At 33.0% G+C, this 27,413-nt stretch overlaps 1 protein-coding gene across 2 annotated transcripts in view; it reads right to left on the bottom strand.

Moving 5' to 3' along the window:
* Window positions 1–27,413, bottom strand: part of LOC127737542 (dynein axonemal heavy chain 2-like) — a 118,743-nt gene continuing 91,330 nt past the window's right edge. For both annotated transcript variants that reach the window (XM_052248369.1, XM_052248370.1), the window contains 11 exons: window positions 26,165–26,290; window positions 25,112–25,309; window positions 23,808–23,999; window positions 23,374–23,558; window positions 22,636–22,861; window positions 18,633–18,749; window positions 14,741–14,890; window positions 10,669–10,845; window positions 9,317–9,391; window positions 4,577–4,727; window positions 1–1,587 (listed from right to left, as the gene is read on the bottom strand). In XM_052248369.1, the coding sequence (XP_052104329.1) occupies window positions 1,433–1,587; window positions 4,577–4,727; window positions 9,317–9,391; window positions 10,669–10,845; window positions 14,741–14,890; window positions 18,633–18,749; window positions 22,636–22,861; window positions 23,374–23,558; window positions 23,808–23,999; window positions 25,112–25,309; window positions 26,165–26,290 (1,752 nt within the window). In that variant the 3' untranslated portion in view covers window positions 1–1,432. The remainder of the gene's footprint in view (window positions 1,588–4,576; window positions 4,728–9,316; window positions 9,392–10,668; window positions 10,846–14,740; window positions 14,891–18,632; window positions 18,750–22,635; window positions 22,862–23,373; window positions 23,559–23,807; window positions 24,000–25,111; window positions 25,310–26,164; window positions 26,291–27,413) is intronic.

The following is a 27,413-nucleotide window of genomic DNA, read 5'->3' as shown; positions in this document are numbered from 1 at the left end:
TTATATTTAACTAGCGTTTAATGTGTTTTAATGAATATGAATGCAAATACATACAAAATATTCTCTCACAGAGTACAATTAAAAAATCAATTCATTTAACATATAAAAATAAAAAAAAAAAAAAAAAAAATATAATTCCAATAAAGACATATGTCATTACAATATTTATTATATAAATACTTAAAAGCAAACACAAACAGAATTTTTGCACAAGTTATCAGTATTTTGTGAACCTGACTTAACATAATTCCACACTGGCTTATATTCAATTATATTATTGCTGTTAACATTTGCATGACTACATGATATAGCCTTACACATAACACTAATACATGTGTTCTTTTTTTATTAGGACATTATTATATATTTTGGGGACTTACAATATGATAAAACAGAATCTAACCCAATTAAGTGTCCTCACTTTCAGGATTTGATTATTGCGAAGGAAATAAAAGCTTTCCCCAGAATCAGTTGTTGTCTTCCTGGCCATTTACATTTTGGCAAAGTGAACTGTAGCTATTATTCTCTGTGGAGTCAACTCAATGAAAATTTACACTTAATGAATGATTTGTTTTTCAAAGTTCCCATTGAATGAACACCACAGAGAACAAATTGTAGTTATTTAAAGTGACAGTTCAATTTGCAAAAATTTAAACACCAACTGGGAAAATTTTTATTTCCTTTGCAATAATAATAGGTTCAAGTATATAAATTTGCGAGAAAAAACATCAAGCTGGTTAATTTCTTGTATTACCTGAAGAAAGAAATTGGTTATCATAATAATGATAATTTTTACAAAAAATATTCCTTATCTTTCAAATTCAATTAATCATGCATTTCCAGAAATGAGTTCCCTTATTTTCAAGTTTAACAAATCTAACATGTCATCTTCCCTTGATTATTTATTTTACAGAAAATCTAAAAATAGTAATTAAGTTTTTAAATGTCATGCAAATAAATTGTGATTAAAATATGTGAAGTAAATGTTAATCAGACTGCAACTGCAAACCATTATTCATAAGCTATTACCAATGAAAAAGATATCCAAACATTATGATACGAATTCAATCATAGATAAGTGCCTATAACATGTCAATTTAGCCATAAATAACCAAGAATCATGACACATTTAAAATAAATAAAAGGCTACTTTAATTCTGACATGAAAAAATAGTTCAAAACTATTCCTTTATTATCTTGATCAATGGAATAAGAAAAGTGCTGAGAAAAACATACAATAAATTCAGTCCATAAAAAGCACTAAATAGTTCCAATATATAATATGACACAAACTTAAGTTTACAACAGTAAAATTGTATCAGTTACTTCTTGTTATATGATTTTTTTTTATATTTTACATAGATTCAGTGTAGAGATGGCTCTAATAAATTTTAGTAATAAGTTTTTATCTGTATATTTATGGTGACTCTGTTTAATAGTCTAAACTCATCAGTAAAGCTGTTCCTCTCTTTACCCAATGATCAGGGGATTTTTCTCCTGCTTTCATATCCACCCCTACAATAAAGGATGACCTCTCTCCACTCCCTGCTCTGTTGGGGTAGTAATAACATGGACATGTATATATTCCTGCAATAGATAAAGATCAAGATTTATTTTGAATCGGGGTTCACTCAACTCCTCCTATAATGATGACCTGTCTACAATCTTTGCATAATTATTAAACATAGGTTTTACTTGTACTGAATATACATATACAAGAGGCTGTCTGAATGACAGCAAACCGGATTTTCCTGCAGAGTTCGAACCCTGAACAGTTGAGCAAGTATGGACTCTACATTTAAGCTTAAAACTGCTCTGAATTTGGATTGTGGTTGCATATTTGACACAGCATAGTTTTGTGACACAAAATGAATGTGGTCAAAGAACTGAAATATTTGAAATTGGACATTTACCTATTATGGTCCAATATCCAAAATCTAAGTACATTGTCAGAATCAGCATATCAAAGAACTCCAAGAATTCAATTTTTGATGAAATCAAACAAAAGTTTAATTTAGGACCCTTTGGACAACAATGTGGACCAATTTGATAAAGGAGCTCACGATCACCACATAAATTCAATTTATGTTGAAATCAAACACAGTTTAATTTTGGGCCCCGATTTGGACCAACTTGAAAACTGGGCCCAAAAATCTAATATTTAAATACAGGTTTAGATTCAGCATTTGAAAGAACCCTATATATATTTAATTTAAGTTGAAATGAAACACAATTTAATTTTATCCATATATTTTCTGTGCAAAGGGAAATAACTCAAACTGGATAAATAGATATGATTATCTATACTATTAAATGAGAAGACCTCATTTTGTGTTTTGCTTCTCTTCCTTCCACATTAAATCAATCATCATGCTTTTATGTCCTATAGGTACCATGCATAGTTGCATTTGTCATCCTCGCTTACAAATATTTCGTTTGGGTTTTTTTGGGAGAAAAACGAAAATAAAGACGTCCGGATATTGTTTCCGTCCTCGAACTAACTTTTAAGTCATAGATAAGACTTCCGTTTAGGACTTAAACTTACACATTATTTTCATAGGTACAAGGGGACAGGACAATTATTTTCGCATTTTTCTGTATACTATGAACAAACATACATGTATATTATATAAATACAGTGTATTTGCTATTTGCTATCAATTCCAAGTTTAATTCAATGGATTGATAATAAATACCAAATAAACTGTATATATATAGTATATGTTATTATGTTTGTTCATAGTGTACAGAAAAAAAACGCTAATATAATTGAAATTAACAGAAAACAACAAAAAAATAATGGACTTTGGAAAAAGGGGGAGGGCTAAAAAAATTGTACTGTCCCCAAGTACCTTTGACTTTTGATAACTTTCTTGAAATACTCCAGTCATAAAATCTTTTACAAAAATTCATCCTACAACAGTTTACATATCATCAACAATGCTCTAAATGCCCGCTATTTCGTGGGCGTGTTCTAGTAATCAATAAACCAGTGAAGTGATGACTAAGTTCTATGAAATTAGATAGAATTTAATTTTTCATATTAAAATCAATAATATAATAACAACAACCAGTGATGACTAAGTTCTCTAAAATTAGATATGATTTAACACTCAAACATTGTTAAAATCAGCATATCAAAGAACCCTAAAATTCAATTGTTGATTAAACAAAAGTTTAATTTAGTACCCTTTGTACCTCGATGTGGTACTATTTAACTTATAATGAAGATAAATACATGTTTAGATTCAGCATTTCAAAGAACCCTATAAATATTCAATTTATGTTGAAATCAAACACAGTTTAATTTTGGGCCCCGATTTGGACCAACTTGAAAACTGGGCCCAAAATCAGAAATCTAAATATAAGTTTATTAATAGACAATATAAGCTAAGTTTTGAAAGGAGTTCACCTAATCAAAAAAGTATATATATAATTCAGAAAATAAGTTTCTACAGAATAACAAACAATTTACAATTTACCAAAGAAAAGAAAAAAATTCAAAAATTATATTTATCATTAATACAATGTCTTTTAAAAATCTATAAAACTTATCTGCAATTATCTTAAAAATGTCTAATAATGAACAGTAAATTTCTAACTATATTTACTCCTATATAGCTTTTAATCATCAACACTTAGAAAACAGAAAATTTTCAAATAAATCTGTCACTCCAGATAAAGACATCAACCATATGTTTAGTAAACTGATAACAGGACATATAAACAGGTGAAAATTATCTATAAAGGCTTAGTGTAATCAAACTTTATGTATATAATTAACAATTTCTGTTCAAAGGAAAATAACTCAATCACAAAAAAATACCACTTATGGATATTAAAAAGGGCGATAACTCACAAACGAGAAAAGCTAAAATCGTGAAAATTAAACTTGACCTTCATTTAGTCACAGGAAACAACATATCTAAATTTGAAAAAATTTTGTCACAGGGTTTTCATGTTATTGAAGAGACACTGTTTGGAAGCCGCCCGTCCGCCCACCGTACATCCCCAAATCAATAACCGACTTTTACTTTGAAAATCTGGTTAAAAATTATCTGTGAAGGCATTCATCTTGGATTTCAGATTCATTCATTTATAATATGAATTGAATTTATGTAACAGTAACAGAAATAGCTTTGCACTTCCAGTAGGATGTAATGTTAAACTCTGTTCTGCAGTAATGACCATCTTGGATTTAAGATTGCATCAAATGAAACATTCAAAAAAGTCTTGCATAATATCTAAATTATAATTTATGAAGCTGTTTCCATGATAACAAAATTCCCATGTATTTCTCATATGATCCAATGCTGAAATATCAGTAGTAAAGCTATCTTGAATTTAATATTGGTACACAGTTAAAGAACCATTAAACACATCATTTCCACAAAATTAAATATAGTATGAGAAGAATTTTCATATATGTTTACATTGTAGCCCAATATTCAGGTTGAATTAAAATGATGGATACAACGTAACAAAATCTAAAATGTTAATCTATATCTAAAACTCCAGTTGTCATTATTTAGTAAACAACAATTTGAAGATTCATAACAATAAGTTGTTTGAATACCTTTTGCTGACTTTTTCTTGTTTTCCACAGGTTTGAAATGAATGGTTGGTACAGGGCATACCAACTCCATAGGCTTGGCTTCTACTAAACAAGAATTCTTCATGTCCCAACCTGCTCCTTGTAGGAATAAACCTTTCACATAGACACCATCCTACAGTACATATTAAACAATTTTTAAAACAAACTGCTACTTCATTTGGTCTTTGGTGGAGAGTTGTCTCATTGGCAATCATATACCACATCTTCTTATTTTTATATTTTTAAAAGGTTAGGTAGTTGAATACTAAAGTAAATGAGCTGTTTGTCTTAAGTTAGGAACCCCAGTGGTTGTCTTTAGTCATATCTATGTTGGTTTTTTTCTTTAAGGGGAGTTAATACAGTATCACATTATATGTCTGTCTTAAGTTAGGGCCCCCAGTGGTTGTCTTTAGTCATATCTATGTGTTTTTTTCTTTAAGGGGAGTTAATACAGTATCACATTATATGTCTGTCTTAAGTTAGGAACCCCGGTGGTTGTCTTTAGTCATATCTATGTGTTTTTTTCTTTAAGGGGAGTTAATACAGTATCACATTATATGTCTGTCTTAAGTTAGGAACCCAATGGTTGTCTTTAGTCATATCTATGTGTTTTTTTTCTTTAAGAGGAGTTAATACAGTATCACATTATATGTCTGTCTTAAGTTAGAAACCCCAGTGGTTGTCTTTAGTCATATCTATGTGTTTTTTTTCTTTAAGAGGAGTTAATACAGTATCACATTATATGTCTGTCTTAAGTTAGAAACCCCAGTGGTTGTCTTTAGTCATATCTATGTGTTTTTTTTCTTTAAGAGGAGTTAATACAGTGTCACATTATATGTCTGTCTTAAGTTAGAAACCCCCGTGGTTGTCTTTAGTCATATCTATGTGTTTTTTTTCTTTAAGAGGAGTTAATACAGTGTCACATTATATGTCTGTCTTAAGTTAGGAACCCCAGTGGTTGTCTTTAGTCATATCTATGTGTTTTTTTTCTTTAAGAGGAGTTAATACAGTGTCACATTATATGTCTGTCTTAAGTTAGGAACCCCAGTGGTTGTCTTTAGTCATATCTATGTGTTTTTTTTCTTTAAGGGGAGTTAATACAGTGTCACATTATATGTCTGTCTTAAGTTAGGAACCCCAGTGGTTGTCTTTAGTCATATCTATGTGTTTTTTTTCTTTAAGGGGAGTTAATACAGTATCACATTATATGTCTGTCTTAAGTTAGGAACCCCAGTGGTTGTCTTTAGTCATATCTATGTGTTTTTTTTCTTTAAGGGGAGTTAATACAGTGTCACATTATATGTCTGTCTTAAGTTAGGAACCCCAGTGGTTGTCTTTAGTCATATCTATGTGTTTTTTTTCTTTAAGAGGAGTTAATACAGTGTCACATTATATGTCTATCTTAAGTTAGGAACCCCAGTGGTTGTCTTTAGTCATATCTATGTGTTTTTTTTCTTTAAGGGGAGTTAATACAGTGTCACATTATATGTCTGTCTTAAGTTAGGAACCCCAGTGGTTGTCTTTAGTCATATCTATGTGTTTTTTTCTTTAAGAGGAGTAAATACAGTTTCACATTATATGTCTGTCTTAAGTTAGAAACCCCAGTGGTTGTCTTTAGTCATATCTATGTGTTTTTTTTCTTTAAGGGGAGTTAATACAGTGTCACATTATATGTCTGTCTTAAGTTAGGGACCCCAGTGGTTGTCTTAAGTCATATCTATGTTGGTTTTTTTCTTTAAGGGGAGTTAATACAGTATCACATTATATGTCTGTCTTAAGTTAGGGACCCCAGTGGTTGTCTTTAGTCATATCTATGTGTTTTTTTCTTTAAGGGGAGTTAATACAGTATCACATTATATGTCTGTCTTAAGTTAGGAACCCAGTGGTTGTCTTTAGTCATATCTATGTGTTTTTTTTCTTTAAGGGGAGTTAATACAGTGTCACATTATATGTCTGTCTTAAGTTAGAAACCCCAGTGGTTGTCTTCAGTCATATCTATGTGTTTTTTTTCTTTAAGGGGAGTTAATACAGTGTCACATTATATGTCTGTCTTAAGTTAGGGACCCCAGTGGTTGTCTTTAGTCATATCTATGTGTTTTTTTTCTTTAAGGGGAGTTAATACAGTGTCACATTATATGTCTGTCTTAAGTTAGAAACCCCAGTGGTTGTCTTTAGTCATATCTATGTGTTTTTTTCTTTAAGAGGAGTTAATACAGTATCACATTATATGTCTGTTTTAAGTTAGAAACCCCAGTGGTTGTCTTTAGTCATATCTATGTGTTTTTTTTCTTTAAGGGGAGTTAATACAGTGTCACATTATATGTCTGTCTTAAGTTAGGAACCCCAGTGGTTGTCTTTAGTCATATCTATGTGTTTTTTTTCTTTAAGGGGAGTTAATACAGTCTCACATTATATGTCTGTCTTAAGTTAGGAACCCCAGTGGTTGTCTTTAGTCATATCTATGTGTTTTTTTTACTTAAGGGGAGTTAATACAGTATCACATTATATGTCTGTCTTAAGTTAGGAACCCAGTGGTTGTCTTTAGTCATATCTATGTGTTTTTTTTACTTAAGGGGAGTTAATACAGTATCAAATTATATGTCTGTCTTTAGAAACCCCAGTGGTTGTCTTTAGTCATATCTATGTGTTTTTTTTACTTCAGGGGAGTTAATACAGTATCACATTATATGTCTGTCTTAAGTTAGGAACCCAGTGGTTGTCTTTAGTCATATCTATGTGTTTTTTTTACTTAAGGGGAGTTAATACAGTATCAAATTATATGTCCGTCTTAAGTTAGGAACCCAAGTGGTTGTCTTTAGTCATATCTATGTAGATTTTTTTCTTTCAGGGGAGTTAATACAGTATCACATTATATGTCTGTCTTAAGTTAGGAACCCCAGTGGTTGTCTTTAGTAATATCTATGTAGATTTTTTTCTTTCAGGGGAGTTAATACAGTATCACATTATATGTCTGTCTTAAGTTAGGAACCCCATTGGTTGTTTTTAGTCATATCTATGCTTTTTTTTTACTTAAGGGGAGTTAATACAGTATCACATTATATGTATGTCTTAAGTTAGGAACCCCATTGGTTGTTTTTAGTCATATCTATGCGTTTTTTTTACTTAAGGGGAGTTAATACAGTCTCACATTATATGTCTGTCTTAAGTTAGGAACTTAGTGGTTGTCTTTAGTCATATCTATGTGTTTTTTTTACTTAAGGGGAGTTAATACAGTCTCATATTATATAGTCATTTTATTTCCTTTTAAAAATATGCTGTAGATCAAGACCAACATTTTCAAATTATAAAATAAAAGTATGTAACCATGCTTTTTTCAAGATAAATGAGGCCAAAAAAAGAATTACAACTTAAAAATTTTCTAAAACTGGTATTTTCTGCAATAAAATAGCCAATTTTGTTTAATTCAAAAGCTCTGATAAATATGCATTAGGGAAAAATAAAATTACAAGTCAAAACTTCTATTTCTTTTTAAAACTTGGTTGAATTTTTGTATTACATGACAAAACAAATTGAATTTGTAGACATTAATAGAACTGTTGACATGGTTTTTGTCTTATCATTTTTGTACAATTTTTACATATGTTAGCTTTCATTGCGCATTTTGCAATAAATACATAAAAAGACTGTGTTACTGTGAAAACTTTAAAATTGTTCCAGAAATTGTTTTCCCCATTCTCACTTCATATTTGCAGGGAAATCACTTAGCAACGTTTGAAACAGTTCAATGACATCTCTAGTCAAATTCAAAATGCAGTTTGAAAATATGAAATAATTCTGACAAAAACCCAAACTTGTCCAGAGTTTCATTTGAAAGCGGCAAAAACATTTTTTGTAACTCATTTTATTGGTGCTTTTGCCATTAGCTTTATTTTTTATGTGATTTGATTTGATTATTTCAACATCATAATTTTTGTATAAATTGATATGGAACGTTTATTATTGCGTTAAAAGTTATCTCCCCTGAAACTGTTTGGACACCCGTTAAGGTAGAATGGATGTCTTCTGCCATCATGGGTTGTAAAAAGGAAGAAAACACTGTCTCTAGATCTTTGATAAAATATGCAAATTCTGAGTCAGGACTGCAGTTTATTTGTAAGACTTTTCAGCTGAATGAAGAAAATTATGATAAATTATTACTGTTTTTACAAATACAGAATAGTTTTTGTTTGATTTAAAAAAAAATTAACAAACCCATAGAATTTCAAAATAAAATATGAGAATCTAGCTCTTTTAATGTGCTTAAATGAAGAATGGAAGCACATTATAAGAGATATCTTCCCATATTTTATCTTAAAATTCTTTATAACTCCACTTTTACAGCTATGCTTTAAAAAAATTGAATCAAACAAAAAATATTTTGGATTTGTAAAAACAGCTACAATAAAGTACAACTGAACGTTAAGCAAACAACAATCAATCAATCAACAATAAAGTAAATATCATAATTTTCTTCATGGAAATGAAAAGACTTGTGAATAAATTGCATTCCTGGCTCAGAATTTATATTTCAGTGAAGATTAAGATTCTAAGATAGCAAAAGACCCTGTATCTACCTTGAATTATATAAAGTTGTTTGATACAAATAATCTGTGTAGAAATTTTCTTTGTGCACACTTGTTTATACTATTTTTTCATCTCTATCATAACATTAATTCACACAAGTTATGATGCTGCCTTCAATATTCTAACACACTACCTTACCTTTGGTGGTCCTATAATGTTTTCATCACTGACCGTCATAATGCTGAACTCCCATGACAAAGTATCAATAGACACCTATAATATAGAAAATACACTAAAATAAAAACACTGACAGCTATAATTCTAAATCTGACAACAAACAAAGGTGTTTAAAAATAAATAATCCAAATTCAAAAATTATGAAACATCTTTCAACAAGACAAGAAACCAGTATTGAAAATCTCCTTTCTAACAAATTTTCTAATCTATTTTCTTCAAAGTTCTTATACCAGAAGGGAAAGTAATCAAAACACAAGAGCACTGTAAAGGTAACTGCCGTTAATTCAATGTTGTTTGTGACTTCTAGTTTTCAGCCTTATATAAAAAAAAAAATTACACCTGACAAGAGACTATATTGATCAAATTATCAAAGGCTATGGACAATTGATTTCAAAAATAAAAACTTTTAATTCAATGAATAACAAAAATGTCCTTGCACTGGATAATTGAGGAATTCTATTGTGTGTCACAATGTGTCATTGTGGTACAATAGTCAAAATAGGGTAAAGTCCCATAACTTCCATAAAAATGGTCAAATCAAAATGATAATACAATATGGTAAACTTCACATGATGGCAAATGATCCTACTAATTATATTAGTTTTCTGCCAAATGATCTCAGAGAAGTTGCTTTCACATAGTAACACTATTACAATACTCAAAAAAATAGTCAAAATCTCATGACTCCCGTAAAATGGTTTGATCAAAATGACAGTAAAATATGGTCAACTACACATGATGGCAACCAATCCTACTAAATATTAGACAGTTTGGTAAAATGGTCTCAGAGGAGTTGTATTCATAAGGTGTTATTGTTTGAAACTAAAAAAATTTAGTCTTATTACTGCCATGAAAACGGTCAGATCAAAATTACGGTATTATATGGTCAACTTCACACAATGGCAAACAATCCTACCAAGTATGAGAGCTCTCTGTCGATTGGTCTCATAGAGTTGTGTTCACAAGGTGTCATTTGCATAATGACATCTTGATCAAGGTCTCCTTGTCTGTAGTACAGCAGTCAGAAAACCAGTAAGCAAAGTGAAGACTGGTATCCAGTATAACAGTGATTGTTGTAGCATATAATACTTGCATTGTTTTGTCTGGCTGATGTTTATAGTACAGCAGTCAGAAAACCAGTAAGCAAAGTAAAGCCTGGTATCCTTTAATATATCAGTGATTGGTGTAGCATATAATACTTACATTGTTTTGTCTGGCTGATGTTTGTAGTACAGCAGTCAGGAAACCAGTAGGCAAAGTAAAGCCTGGTATCCTTTAATATATCAGTGTTTGGTGTAGCATATAATACTTACATTGTTTTGTCTGGCTGATGTTTGTAGTACAGCAGTCAGGAAACCAGTAGGCAAAGTAAAGCCTGGTATCCAGTATATAAATGGGGGATTTGCTCTCTTGGACCATTTTGAAAACTGTTCTACCCTGGCAACAAGGTCTCTGGTCCATGAAGCTAACGGCTTAAGTGATGGGTAAGCCTATAAAAATAATTTCTAAATTAAAATAAGTGCTAGACATTTCACTCACTTGATTTAAATATAAAAACAAGACCAATACCAGGTCTGGACCTGCGTTGTGCATGCAATTGGTTGAGGTAATTTGTATACTGGAGCATAACTGATCATTCCCTTTCACTAATGCCAAGAAAACTTAGATGCACATTTTTCTTGTACAATGAGTGTTGTAAGATTTCAAATTATCAGCCAAAAGGAAGTGGCTATATGGCAGATGTAAAAATTGCTTACTGGCTACAACTCAACATTATCAAGGTGCAGACCAATTATTAAATAATTCCCTTCAATGGGAGACGAGAAAACTTTGACAAAAATTTTCCTTGTACAATTAGTGTTGTAAAATTAAAACTATCAGAAAAAAGGAAGTGGCAACACGGCAGATTAAAAAAATATTGACTTGCTTCAAATCAACATTACCAAGCTGCAGAGCAAATATTAAACCATTTCCTTTCATACAAACCAAGAAAACTTTGATGAAAGCTTTCTTTCGGACAGATGGACGGACAGAGTCAGGCAGTTATTAGACCTGCTTCGGGCCTTCTGCCCTCTACGACACAGGTAATAAGAAGATGTGGTATAATTGCCAATGAGGCAACGCTCCCCCAGACCAAATGAAATAGAAGTTAGCAACTATAGGTCACCGTACAGCCTTCAACTATGAGAAAAAACCCATACTGCATTAATCACAAAATAATCATCTAAATCTTTGTATACAGTATCACAATAGTTATCAAATAATTTAGTGAAATGATTTAGTTAATGTTAATAAGAACTTCTAAAAGAAGCTCTTCTTTTGCTTTGTAAACAAAGCAATGTTCTAATTCCAGTAATACATGGGGTGTGTGTGACTTCACAATTAAAATTGCAATATCAGTTGTATTTTTAACAATGCCAGATATTGAAATGGACATTTTTGCTGTAGTTGCTTGCTAGGAAATTAAAATAAAATCATTCAATCAAAGAGCTGATTGCTCTGAGGTGGAAGAAGATGCATAAAAGGTAACTTGAATTACCATAAAAGCAGCCCACACCAACCCAGCCTGCTTTGTCCCATTATTGCTTTCGACGTATTTTTTTCTTCCAAAAATAATAATACTCATAACTCAACCAAAACTCACTATACTTAACATAAAAATCTGCAAATACTGTTGATTCAAATTAAATTTTCTATAACTAAATTCCATACATTCGTCTCAGCATGGTCAACTTGATGCAATGCAATTTCGCCAAGCAATTATAACAGTAATTGATTTGGTTTCACTTGAAAGTTTTCTGTCAAAGGCAGATAGTTAACTTTAAAAAAAAAAACTGGCCACCAAGATTTTAGTCAAGTTTGCTTAAATTAGGGTTTTAAATAAATAAGCATATATTGAAAAATTCTAAATATATCCAATGCAGATATGTGTCAGGCAAAGGGTTGACCGGTCATGTCAGGTGATGACCTTGCTATGTTATTGCGATAATTTAGAGTCAAGAGCACACGTGAATCTGCTGGTGTTTTACACATCAAACAATGCACCGTCAGTTGACAGAATCACGTGTGCGCTTGACTCTTTTAGCATTTCAAACCCGTTCACTTAAAGTGCTTGACCCATATATCATATTTGTTTTTCATCTAATATTTTTACACAAAAGTATGAGGGTAGGAAAGGCATTTTCTGTCAGGAGTCACACAGCCCTTTTCTGAAATTTTTCATGAAAATAAAACTATTGACAGCAACGAATTACTGGTTCCGTACTCAAGCCTCGATAATGTGTCATTTTTGTGTGTACCTTAATGACGAATAAGAGCTGCACTATTCAGTTGTTAAATCCCGTTTTTTATCACTTTTAAAACTTTGAAACGTATTAAGGCAATAAAGGCAATCATTGGGGACATTCCAACAATGACCGACATGAAAACTACGTACTTTCGAAATGGAATCAGTCAACAGACATTAGTTTGTACATTAATATTTCTGTCAACAGACGGTGCATCGTTTGATGTGTAAAACACCACCAGATTCACGTGTGCTCTTGACTCTTTATTATCGCAATAACATACTTAGATATTCTAACTTTCGTTTTAAAAAATACATGTTTTCTATAACTGGAATATGACTCAATTGATTGCATTAAAGATCTGAACGCAGACGGAACAACTAAATCTGTGTATTTTTTCAAGCATCATTGATTTGAAGTCGTACTCTCCACGTATATACTTTACTTTAACTCAAGATGGATTGTATGAATATATGACAATTCTGTTTATCATTATTTTGAAACTTTCAGATGCACAATTAAATTTCCCATTTGTGCACATGCACAGATACGTAACCAACGTGGTTTAAATTAACCCGAATAATCCAGTTGTTTTATTCCGATAATTCCAATTATTAATCTACCAAAGACAATTATTACAACAATCAGTGAGAATTATTATCATGATCTATTAATGCTCCAAAACAAGCCATCAACTTTTAATTAATTTTTTTTCATGTGTGTTTATGAATTTCGAGAATTTATACCATATAAATATCTGAACAAGTTTATTAAACTTTAATAACCATAATATTATTATTTTTTAATAATTGCAAGGACGTATAAAACGTCCTTGATAAAAGCAGTCAATATAATACTTCCACGATAAAAGTAAGGAGAAGTAACCCAGGGTGAACGTACTCTATGGGGACGAACTCAGGGTGAACGGACCAAGGGCGAACATGTAATCAGGGCCAACCGACCCGATACCAAATTCATGCATGCGTACTACAAACTCTACTTTAAAGACATCTGGTTACAAGTAAACAAATCATGTCCATGTAAGATGAGATGAAATCTAATAATTTACATAAATAAAAGGGTTAATATTAATACATTAAAACATGAGAAATTATAACACTAACGATAGTGATCGTTTTTCAAGCCTAACTAATAAATTAAATGATGCAGATGCTTAGATCATGTGTAAACATCGGTGTCAAGATATGGCACGGAAGTTGTTATGAAATTGTAAAGCACAGAAAGGGATACGGCATACGTCCTGGTGACGGTTCAATGATTTTACAACCGGCAGTAAAGGCTTTCAGAAGACTTGAAGTCTTCTTCCACCAAAAAATAAATTGTCATGTATCTACATTTTCAATTGTGAAACTGTTTGCTGTCAAGAACATTTTTGCTTCATCAAATCAAAATGGCTACCTTTCAAATGTATCTTATAGGTCCGCTTCAAAGTACAAAATTCTGAGTTACAGCATGGCATGAAAGAATTATTTCTTAATGGGTACAAACATATAAAAGTTGGTGAGTTTGTTCATCTATTTATATTGTTTCCAGTATGCTGTATTGATTTGTAAACTGACATATTAACTCTCAACCCTTACATTTGTTTTATTTTTTCTTTCGACAGGATTTCATTCATGTGTATAGTGCATGGATATATCACAGTGAAATCGACATAGGTTACAAAAGTAGTTTTAACAACATGGTTTATCCAAGTGTAAACCAATGGAAAAAATGCTAATGAACCAATTGTAAAGGTTATGTTCATGGCACAAAATATGACTTGTTTCTAATCTAACTTTCACAAAAACTAAGCACGATATCACCAGGTACATAATATCTTATTTAGAACAGACAATGGCATGCATACACAGGATGAAACGTGACCTTATCATCCCAATGATAATACCTTACAGAGGTTGTGAGAATGTGTAACCTAAATATTCAATTATCTGTCACTAGGAATTAATTGTCTATTGTTCAAACACTACACCAACCGCATTTAAGTATTTGAAGATATATCATATTACAATGTATTGCTAAATGTTCACTTTTTTATTGACTCTTCAACTTTAATGTAAAGTAAACCCCAACAAACCTTTAGCCAAGTGGGTGGAACTCTACCATCAAATATACACTGGAATGTATTCTCTAATTCCATTGTCATGACAACTAAGCCTTGAATTCCTTTCTCTAAATTTGTCAATGCTGTTCTTATTATTCCCATTAAAGTATTGTATCTCTCAATCTGGAACAAAATAAGTTGGGTGTGATTACTAAATAACTGTTAAGAATAAAAAGTTTTTTTTACATCTGCCATTATAAAGGAAGCATTATTAGAATTAACAAGAGTGCACACGCTGAAATGTCTCGCCTTCTTTACTAATCATTGATATTATGTTGATAGTCCTAAATATAAAGCTTTATTACAACTGTCACATAAACTTAACATTAACCAAGTAAACTAAACATTGACCAATGAACCATGAAAATAAGGTCAAGGTCAGATGAACCATGCTAGGCAGGCATGTACAGCTAACAATTCTTCCATACAACAAATATAGTTGACCTATTGCTTATAGTTTAAGAAAAACAGACAAAAACACAAAAACTTAACACTGAGCAATGAACCTTGAAAATGAGGTCAAGGTCAAATAAAACCTGCATGACTGACATATAGATCATAAAATATTTCCATACACCAAATATAGTTGAACTATTGCATATAGTATTAGAAAAAAGACAAAAACTCAAAAACTTAACTTTGACCACTGAACCATGAAAATGAGGTCAAGGTCAGATGACACCTGCCAGCTAGACATGTACACCTTACAATCATTCCATACACCAAATATAGTTGAACTATTGCATATAGTATTAGAAAAAAAGACAAAAACTCAAAAACTTAACTTTGACCACTGAACCATGAAAATGAGGTCAAGGTCAGATGACACCTGCCAGCTAGACATGTACACCTTACAATCATTCCATACACCAAATATAGAAGACCTATTGCATACAGTATAAGAAAAACAGACCAAAACACAAAAACTTAACTATAACCACTGAACCATGAAAATGAGGTCAAGGTCAGATGACACCTGCCAGCTAGACATGTACACCTTACAATCATTCCATACACCAAATATAGAAGACCTATTGCATACAGTATAAGAAAAACAGACCAAAACACAAAAACTTAACTATAACCACTGAACCATGAAAATGAGGTCAAGGTCAGATGACACCTGCCAGTTGGACATGTACACCTTACAGTCCTTCCATACACCGAATATACTAGACCTATTGCTTATAGTATCTGAGATATGGACTTGACCACGAAAACTTAACCTTGTTCACTGATCCATGAAATGAGGTCGAGGTCAAGTGAAAACTGTCTGACGGGCATGAGGACCTTGCAAGGTACGCACATACCAAATATAGTTATCCTATTACTTATAATAAGAGAGAATTTAACATTACAAAAAATCTGAACTTTTTTTTCAAGTAGTCACTGAACCATGAAAATGAGGTCAAGGACATTGGACATGTGACTGACGGAAACTTCGTAACATGAGGCATCCATATACAAAGTATGAAGCATCCAGGTCTTCCATCTTCTAAAATATAAAGCTTTTAAGAAGTTAGCTAACGCCGCCGCCGCCGCCGCCGCCGGATCGCTATCCCTATGTCGAGCTTTCTGCGACAAAAGTCGCAGGCTCGACAAAAACCTTGTTTTCAAGCTACAATTTTCACTGTACTAAGATTTGTTTACATTCTTACTTTTGGTATAATCATGGAAGTATTATTTTGACAGGAACTCCAACGAAAAATTAGCACATTCCCATCCCACTGGTTTCTTGAAGAAAATAAAAGGTTCCGACTCAGTTTGTCAAGTACGTGATAACTCCTTTGTGGGGTAACTGCGATGCCGCCTTCGCCTGTTCTGTTAACTGAAGCTGGTCTTATCACGTGATTTGGTATCGAGTGTCTTATCTACCTACCAATGTAAATAAACACGGAAACTCCCGTGGTTATTTGTGAATCGCCAAAGTAATAACGACACATGTTTCCGTTCAATAAATAAAGACAAAAGCTGAAAAGATCGAAAAAATCGGTCCATATTTAACAGAATGACATAAGAAAATTAACTGCATTCGGAAAGAGGGCAAGCTTAATTTTAGTTTTGTTTAATATGTTTTAATCATTGAAACTTGGAAATCGAGAAATATCCGATATTAAAAATTACATGTACTTAAAGTCGGGTGTTTGCGGAAAACAATGTGATGCACGTGTAGTGTGCCGGATGGTGCCAGATAGCTTAAATTTAAGTTTTAAGGTTGTTAATTTTTATCGAATGTTACAAGAAAATTTATTGTTTTCTCAGGCTATCGTCTCAATTTGAAAAATGTTATTAACGTATTTAACAAATATGTTTTAAAGACTAAAAGAGCTTTATAATTACACGCACGTGATGACCTCTACATAGCAATATCAGGTTACGAGACAGATGAATTGTTACACCTTTTATAATAAGTCCAAAGTTGTAAACAAACCCTAAACATTCAACCTAGTCCGAGATTACTCTGACGTCTGACAGATTTTTTTACGAATGGCATTTATTAATTCTGGATCGGCATTTAAAGAACGATCACCATGATGGTCCATATGCAGTTTCTATTTTTTTTATTTTTAAAATTTTATGATGGAAACCAAATTTGAATTTATTTATGTGTGTAAATGCTTAACAGTTCTGAAACACCTTACACCGTATGTTAAGCAATTTATGTTTTTGTTTCTTGTTGAATTGTATGAAATATTTGCCATAGGACTTTACGTAAACAATTAATCAAAATATTTGATAATTTTTCCGATCAAAGCCCTCTAACATCCCCTGGCCCCCGCCGCTACGGGGAACCATCTTAGTTTGAATTAATAATTTGTTAAACACTAAAAATTAAAATATTTGTCAAAGTTAGTAGTTTAACGCGATAATAATTGCTGATAAAAACTTTTCCGTTTAATTCTATAAGAATTTTATGAATTTCAAGCTTAGCATGTTATGCGTGTTTAGCCAACAGCCCTCTCAGTCATGAATAAAAAATCTTACTATTTAAATTGATTGTAAGTTAAATTGAAGTATTTATGGCTTGTGAGTATTTTTACTCTTCAGTTTTTTGTTTGTTTTTTTTTTTTTGTTTTTTTTTTTTTGTGAAAACAGTTGCGGGGATTTCGTTTCTTTGTATTTGTTTTTACGCAGCAAAACCGGAAAAACTGACATATTTTAACTGACATGGTCGGTTATTGTCGTTTCCTTGACAATTAAGTACACATCCTGTTATTTCGGTATGTTCCGTAATTACGATCAATCACGAGGTTCCAAAATTTGATCGGAACCCATGCATCCATATGACATGTCGAGTTAATTAACAAATACTTAACGATTTTGCGGCATCGCACTATAAACGTTTGAAGTCCGCTTGTTGGAGTTCCTGTCAATATAATACTTCCATGGTATAATAATCATTTTTTATACAGCATTCCTAACAGTAAAAAAACTATATCATAACGTTATATTTTTATGTTACAACATCAAAATTAAATTGTGACAAGAATGGGCCAGTGTTCTTGTTTTAAATTTTGGATTCCAAGATCTCATGCTCACAATTTTTTGATAATCAACATGTGGTTCCCTTGTTCTCAGTTTTTCATTGGTAAAATAAATTTCTTAACTTTGCTATTGTGATGACATGAAAGAATTTACTACAATATTTCTTCTTTTTCCTTCGAGAAAGTTAAATTTTCAAATTTAAAGTGGCAGGCTATATTTGTTCCCTATAACGGCCTAGGATAATATTACTCAAATTACAGGTGATCATGCTTTATGTTGATGAAGGTGAAGAACTTCAAATAAATACCAGGACAAAGCACAGCAATTAAAGTACTGTTTCTTTGATGTACAGTGATATCTATAATATAATCACTCTTACTTCCTGTAATAATACAATGTTGATTGGTCGGTGATCCATCTCTAGAATCTTTACTGTTCCTTCATAGTCTATATCATCTGGGATCTGTTTACAGATATTGGCAGCTAGGTTTAATACCTGGAAATTAAAGAATAAAGTCTCTATCATCTGGGATCTGTTTATAGATATTAGCAGCTAGGTTTAATACCTGGAAATTAAAGAATATAGTCTGTATCATCTGGGATCTATTTAGAAGTACAAAAATGTATTGACAGCTAGTTTTAATGCCTGAAAAGTACAGAATATAGACTCTTTCATATGGGACTTAATTGGACTCTGGTGGAGAGTTGTCTCATTGACAGTCATGCCACATATTTTTATTGTCAAATAGTCAACACTTTATATACTAGGTGTAAACAAGGGCATTCTTATTTAGTTCTCTCTACACACTTGGATGTTAACCCAGTTAACCTACCACCTATACCATATTGGGTGCCCAAAGTAATCTCATCTTGTACTATTATACCCATTCAATACCTAAACCCATCTCAAACCTTGTCCTCCCTGCTATCTCCATCCCTTATTAGGACAAATTGGGATCTAGCCTATTCAGTCTGGGAAACATGATTTATTCATTGGGTTTAATTGGCTTTGAGCTGGCTTTCCGTAACTGCAAGTACTCTTAGATTCGTACTTTGTGTCTTTAGTCTTTTTGTTAGTCTTTTTTGTGATTTGTGTCAATCTGATGAATCAAGCCTTTTTTCAACTGATTTTTATAGTTTCTTATGCTGCGCTGTTACACAACTGCTCCTGGTTAGGGGAGGGTTGAGCTGAAAAGTGTAACCCTACCACATTCTGTATGTGCCTGTCCCAAGTCAGGAGCCAGTAATTCAGTGGTTGTCATTACATGCTGTCTATCATATATATTTTTTGTTGACTGCTTTGTAAATAAATCAAGCCATTGAATTGTTTTACATTTAGTCATTTCGTGACCTTTTAAAGCTTACAGTATGGGTTTTCTCATTGTTGAAGGCCATACAGTATCCTAAAGTTGCTTATATCTACATCATTTGGTCTTTGATGGAAAAATGTCTCATAAGTAATGTCCTGATGTATGAATGTTTCCAGCCTAACACCTATACAAACCCTGTACCTTATTCCCCCTGTTTTATCCACTTCCTATGAGGGACAGTGGGATGTGTAATTAGTAATGTCACCTAAACAAACCCTGTACCTTATCTCCTGTTTTATCCACTTCCTATGAGGGACAGTGGGATGTGTAATTAGTAATGTCACCTAAACAAACCCTGTACCTTATTTCCCCTGTTTTATCCACTTCCTACTAGGGACAGTGGGATGTATAAATAGTAATGTCACCTAAACAAACCCTGTACCTTATCCCCCTGTTTTATCCACTTCCTATGAGGGACAGTGGGATGTATAATTAGTAATGTCACCTAAACAAACTCCGTACCTTATCCCCTGTTGTCTACACTTCCTATGAGGGACAGTGGGATGTATAATTAGTAATGTCACCTAAACAAACCCTGTACCTTATTCACCGTGTTTTATCCACTTCCTTTGAGGGACAGTGGGATGTATAAATAGTAATGTCACCTAAACAAACCCTGTACTTTATCCCCCCTGTTTTATCCACTTCCTATGAGGGACAGTGGGATGTATAATTAGTAATGTCACCTAAACAAACCCTGTACTTTATCCCCCCTGTTTTATCCACTTCCTATGAGGGATAGTGGGATGTATAATTAGTAATGTCACCTTAACAAACCCTGTACCTTATTCCCCCTGTTTTATCCACTTCCTACTAGGGACAGTGGGATGTATAAATAGTAATGTCACCTAAACAAACCCTGTACCTTATCCCCCTGTTTTATCCACTTCCTATGAGGGACAGTGGGATGTATAATTAGTAATGTCACCTAAACAAACTCCGTACCTTATCCCCTGTTGTCTACACTTCCTATGAGGGACAGTGGGATGTATAATTAGTAATGTCACCTAAACAAACCCTGTACCTTATTCACCGTGTTTTATCCACTTCCTTTGAGGGACAGTGGGATGTATAAATAGTAATGTCACCTAAACAAACCCTGTACTTTATCCCCCCTGTTTTATCCACTTCCTATGAGGGACAGTGGGATGTATAATTAGTAATGTCACCTAAACAAACCCTGTACTTTATCCCCCCTGTTTTATCCACTTCCTATGAGGGATAGTGGGATGTATAATTAGTAATGTCACCTAAACAAACCCTGTACCTTATCCCCTGTTTTCTACACTTCTTTTGAGGGACAGTGGGATGTATAATTAGTAATGTCACCTAAACAAACCCTGTACCTTATCCCCCTGTTTTCTACACTTCCTATGAGGGACAGTGGGATGTATAATTAGTAATGTCACCTAAACAAACCCTGTACCTTATCCCCTGTTTTCTACACTTCTTTTGAGGGACAGTGGGATGTATAATTAGTAATGTCACCTAAACAAACCCTGTACCTTATCCCCTGTTTTCTACACTTCCTGTGAGGGACAATGGGATGTATAATTAGTAATGACACCTAAACAAACCCTGTACCTTATCCCCCCTGTTTTATCCACTTCCTATGAGGGACAGTGGGATGTATAATAAGCAATGTCACCTCAACAAACTCTGTACCTTATCCCCTGTTTTCAACACTTCCTATGAGGACAGTGGGATATATAATTAGTAATGTCACCTTAACAAACCCTGTACCTTATCCCCCCTGTTTTATCCACTTCCTATGAGGGACAGTGGGATGTATAATTAGTAATGTCACCTAAACAAACCCTGTACCTTATCCCCTGTTTTCTACACTTCTTTTGAGGGACAGTGGGATGTATAATTAGTAATGTCACCTAAACAAACCCTGTACCTTATCCCCCCTGTTTTATCCACTTCCTTTGAGGGACAGTGGGATGTATAATTAGTAATGTCACCTAAACAAACCCTGTACCTTATCCCCTGTTTTCTACACTTCCTTTGAGGGACAATGGGATGTATAATAAGAATGCCACCTAAACAAACCCTGTACCTTATCCCCCCTGTTTTATCCACTTCCTATGAGGGACAGTGGGATGTATAATTAGTAATGTCACCTAAACAAACCCTGTACCTTATCCCCTGTTTTCTACACTTCTTTTGAGGGACAGTGGGATGTATAATTAGTAATGTCACCTAAACAAACCCTGTACCTTATCCCCCCTGTTTTATCCACTTCCTATGAGGGACAGTGGGATGTATAATTAGTAATGTCACCTAAACAAACCCTGTACCTTATCCCCCCTGTTTTCTACACTTCTTATGAAGGACAGTGGGATGTATAATTAGTAATGCCACCTAAACAAACCCTGTACCTTATCCCCCCTGTTTTATCCACTTCCTATGAGGGACAGTGGGATGTATAATTAGTAATGTCACCTAAACAAACCCTGTACCTTATCCCCTGTTTTCTACACTTCTTATGACGGACAGTGGGATGTATAATTAGTAATGTCACCTAAACAAACTCTGTACCTTATCCCCTGTTGTCTACACTTCCTATGAGGGACAGTGGGATGTATAATTAGTAATGTCACCTAAACAAACCCTGTACCTTATCCCCTGTTTTCTACACTTCCTATGAGGGACAGTGGGATGTATAATTAGTAATGCCACCTAAACAAACCCTGTACCTTATCCCCTGTTTTATCCACTTCCTATGAGGGACAGTGGGATGTATAATTAGTAATGTCACCTTAACAAACCCTGTACCTTATCTCCCCTGTTTTATCCACTTCCTTTGAGGGACAGTGGGATGTATAATTAGTAATGTCACCTAAACAAACCCTGAACCTTATACCCCCTGTTTTATCCACTTCCTATGAGGGACAGTGGGATGTATAATTAGTAATGTCACCTAAACAAACCCTGTACCTTATCCCCCCTGTTTTATTCTATGAGGGACACAGTGGCTGAATACTCAGTAATGTTCCCATCATATACCTTGTCCTCTCTGCTTTCTCCACTCCCTACAAGGGACACCGTGGGCTGTAGACTCAGCAATGTAGCAAACATCATCTTAGTTTCCTGTATCTGTGACTGTATGTCAGCATTAGAATGTTGTCCAAAGGCCTCAGGATGATCCACACTTGGTAACATACTGACATACTCTCTGTACACAGCTAAAGGACCATCTTTAGGTATGTAATAAGTTGGCAAAGATGACAGTCTAAAATAAGATACAATTTTTTCCTTTTTTTCCGTCTAATATTAATGATGTGAAGGACAACAACTAAATAGATTTCATCTAAATTATAAAATAATAATGTCAACAACCATGCAATTAAAGTCAAAGATAGAAAAGCATGACAACTAAATAATGATTATATACTCAAATTAGGATGAACTAGTTACTAAAACTTAATAGGAATCTTGAAGTAACCATACAAAATGAGGTCAAGGTCAGGTGTCAAAGCTAACAAAAAGTGGCAGTTTAAGAGCCGTTATCTGACCTCAGAAATCTCAAAATTAATTTAAATTGTCTCATCCTTTCTAAATTATGCTATTTCTATTGATATATGACCTAATCACTTTAATGTAGAAATGTCACTTTTGGTTAGGAGAGGTTAAAAATCATTGATAAAATATGGTATTATAAACTTCATCTTGGAAACAGTAGTTGATGTATGTGTCATAAGTGTCATTATATAATTAACATTCATGGCCATACAAATTACTTACTGGTAAAATAATGTACTTATGACTCCATCTTGGAAATAATCATTTATATATGTCATCAACAGGCGTCGATCCCAGTCATCGGTTACATGACCTCCATACACTATACCAGCGACTAAAAATTTCATTGCCTCCCAGGGTGTTTCCTCATAATGATCTAGATATATACACATCAAGTTCTCTGATACCTGAGGTAAATAAAATAGAAGTTACAATGTAGATCAAAATTAATTTCAGACCAGTTTCCTTGCTTCTTATGTGAAGTAAATCACAGTTTACAATGTAGATCTATATGACAATTTTTCCGATGTAATTGTCTAAATGTGAAGAAAAATCTCTTCTTTGTTGACTGACGTGTTCTGGTATTTCAAGTTCTGAATTGTGATCTCCAAATTGTGTTTAAAGTTTTCAAGTATATAGAAGCTTCATTTTCTTACCTCAAAATCGGAATCATTGAACTCGTACAGAATATTCCATCCCAGCATGAGGAACTTCTTTCTCTCTAACAGTAAGGAATGGAAGTAACACAGAGAAAACAGTAACTTTTTATACTTGTCTTGTTTTGGACATCTCTGGAACTGGGATTCAGAAATGTTAGTGTACAATCTCTTCAAGTTAGCTTTCAGACCCTTAAAAATATGATGTAAAAAAAATGGAAGATATATGAATGTTTCTTAGGAAATAACACATCAAAATACTAGTTAACAAATTATTCTTATAAGCATTAGTTATGTGATTATTTTGTAATATTTGTCATTTTTATTGGATTGTGCTGTACCGTATACACTGTAAAGGGAGGTTATTTGCATAACTGATAACTGTAAAGAGACTTTTATGAGACTGTTATTCCATGATTGATTACTCAGAAGATACTTTTATCAAATGATTGATTATTCTTGAGATACTTTTAATGCATGATTGATGATAACTCAGACTATACTATAATGAGAATTTATTACTTCAAAGATAAGTTTTTGTATGATTGATTACTCTAAAGATACTCTTAATGCATGATTGATTACTCTTTTTATTACATGATTACTCTTGGGAAACCTTTCTTGAACAATAGATAACTCAATTACTCTTAAGATACTTTAATTGCATAATAAATTACTCTGGAGATACTTTTATGGCATGACTGTGTATTCTGATGATACTTTAATTGCATAATTGATTACTCTGAACATACTTTTATTGCATGACTGATTATTCTGAAATAACTGGTATTGCATGACTGATTACTCTGGAGATACTTTTATTGCATGATGGATTTCTCTAGAGATACTTTTATTGCACAATTGATTACTCTGGAGATACTTCTACTGCATGATTGATTACTCTGGAGATACTTTTATTGCATGATTGATTTCTCTGGAGATACTTTTATTGCATGATTGATTTCTCTAGATATTTTTTGGCATGATTGATTACTCTGGAGACACTTGTAATGCATTATTGATTACTCTGGAGATACTTCTACTGCATGATTGATTACTCTGGAGATACTTGTATTGCATGATTGATTACTCTGGAGATACTTTTATTGCATGATTGATTACTCTGGAGATACTTTTATTGCATGATTGATTACTCTGGAGATACTTTTATTGCATGATTGATTACTCTGGAGATACTTCTATTGCATGATTGATTACTCTGGAGATACTTTTATTGCATGATTGATTACTCTGGAGATACCTCTATTGCATGATCTGGATATGAACTACTACTAACTACTTACCTTAGGAGGTTCTGTTGTCATTTTAAGGCTAGTCTGTAGGATGGTTATAGGGAAATCTGGATGTGGACTACTACTAAGCCACAGTCTGAATTCTGGATGTGGCTCTGGTTTCTGGGTCTGGAATTGTTCTATAATCTTATGGAGATGTGGCATCCAGCTGAGTGATAGGTGGCAGTTAGCTAAAAATACCCAGTTACCCTAAAAATTTAAAATAATGACACATATGTAAATATTGCTAAAAACATGTATGTTCATTTTTGACATTTGAGTGACAACTCCACAATAATCCCCCAAAAATGCATTGTAGGAAAAACAAATTAGTCATGTAACCATTAAAACAAGAGGCTCTCAAGAGCCTGAATCGCTCACCTGTATTTCAGAGGAGAAGATTTTTAAATGTTAGCAAACTTAATGAACAAATTGTGTAAAATTGTCTTTAAAGGGCAATAACTCGTTAAGGGGTCAATTGACAATTATGGTCATATTAACTTTTTGGTAGATCTTACTTTGCTGAACATTATTGCTGCTTACAGTTTATATATATCTATAATAATATTCAAAATAATAACAAAAAACTGCAAAATTTTGTTAAAACTACCAATTCAGTGGCAGCAACCCAACAATGGGTTGTTCGATTCGTCTGAAAATTTCAGAGCTGATAGATCTTGACCAATTGAACAATTTAACCCCTGTCAGATTTGCTCTAAAAGCTTTAGTTTTTGAGATATAAGCCAAAAACTGCATTTGACCCCTATGTTCTATTTTTAGCCATGGCGGCCATGTTTGTCAATGGATCAAAACTTCGGATAAAATTTATAAACTAGATACCCTAAGGAACATTTAATTAAAGTTTCAAGGTATTTGGCCCAGTAGTTTCAGAGGAGAAGATTTTTAAATAGTTTACGACGACAGACGACAACAGACGACGACGACAGACAAAGGACAACGATGGACGCCAAGTGATGGCATAAGCTCACATGGGGCCCCGGTGAGCAAAAAACTACTTTTATCTTATTTCTAGGGTACACGAATGTTTTACACTTTATTACATACCTCACGAATTCCTTCCTTGATGAGTCTGGTTGCTATCGGAGCTTGACCTTGTCCTAAAGACAGGGCATTGAAGTTGTTGGCTAGACCTTTAGATTCAGCAAGCTGTAGAAGGTGATTTGTTGGGTCCTGTAATAAAGGAAGTCACTTTATGTTTACCTTATAAATCTTAACAAAAAAACAGGTAAGACCTTTTTTGTTTTACACTTTGCTGCATTAATTCTCTTACAAAGGATATAGGACATTCTTTTTTCATGCTTTTCTGCTTTATGTTTCTTACTTTTTTCAATCTTTAAAATAATATACATATAAAGAGAGTACAATATCAGTGTAAAATGTTAGTATTAAAGTGGTCCAAACTCCTTAACCAAATATTGTGAATTCATTTATTTTCTTTGATACCAATTTTGGTAGATCGAGGAAAAATGATTTTTTTTTCATGGATATTTGCTTTCCTGCATTTTCCAAAGCCTGTATGCATACAAGCCTATAGAAAATTAGTACTCTGTTGAACACATTAAGTTGTGGTTTACCTATACTCACGAAATCCAGGAAATTTGGTATCCCATGAATTATATTATGAATTCACAGCACTATTTATCACAATTTCAATCAATATAGGAATATAAAAGGATATTTATCTCATTAAACAAAAAAAATATTGAATCAGACTGACAACGATTCAATTAAGGTGGATGGGGGGTCTTAATTAAAATCGATAGAATTTTTTTTAATAATTTGTCAAAATGTAGATTTTATCATGCTTTTTTCCAAAATATAATAAAAAGTATGAGTCACCGGACTTTTTTCACACTACAGGTTGTGCAAAATTGTCAGATTTTAAATAGATTATGCACGGAAAATCTAATTTTGTGTGATAAAAGGAAAACTACACCATAGAATTTTAAGATAAAATGTGAGAAGATAGCTCTTATAACATGCTTTCAGATAAGAAAAAGAAAACATGGGGTCACCCGACTTGTTTTCTTGCTACATATTAAAATAGGTAAATTCACAACACTTTCTATTATAAAAATTACTTTATTTGTGTTATCTCCCCAACTATTTGAGTTACCTCCCCTTATTTGGCAAAGTTGAAAAAAAATGAATCAAACAAAAATATTGTGTTTTTTAGAAAATACAGCTGTAAATATGATAAAACACATAATTTTCTATATTAACATGAATTACATACTACTCTCAAAATTTGCACAGTTCATTAAAGATATAGACCAATTGTTATCTGCTACTT

The sequence above is a fragment of the Mytilus californianus genome, unplaced genomic scaffold, assembly GCF_021869535.1.
Source record: "Mytilus californianus isolate M0D057914Y unplaced genomic scaffold, xbMytCali1.0.p SCAF_4, whole genome shotgun sequence".
Classification (NCBI taxonomy): Eukaryota; Metazoa; Mollusca; class Bivalvia; order Mytilida; family Mytilidae; genus Mytilus; species Mytilus californianus.
This window is presented reverse-complemented; position numbering and strand designations above follow the sequence as displayed.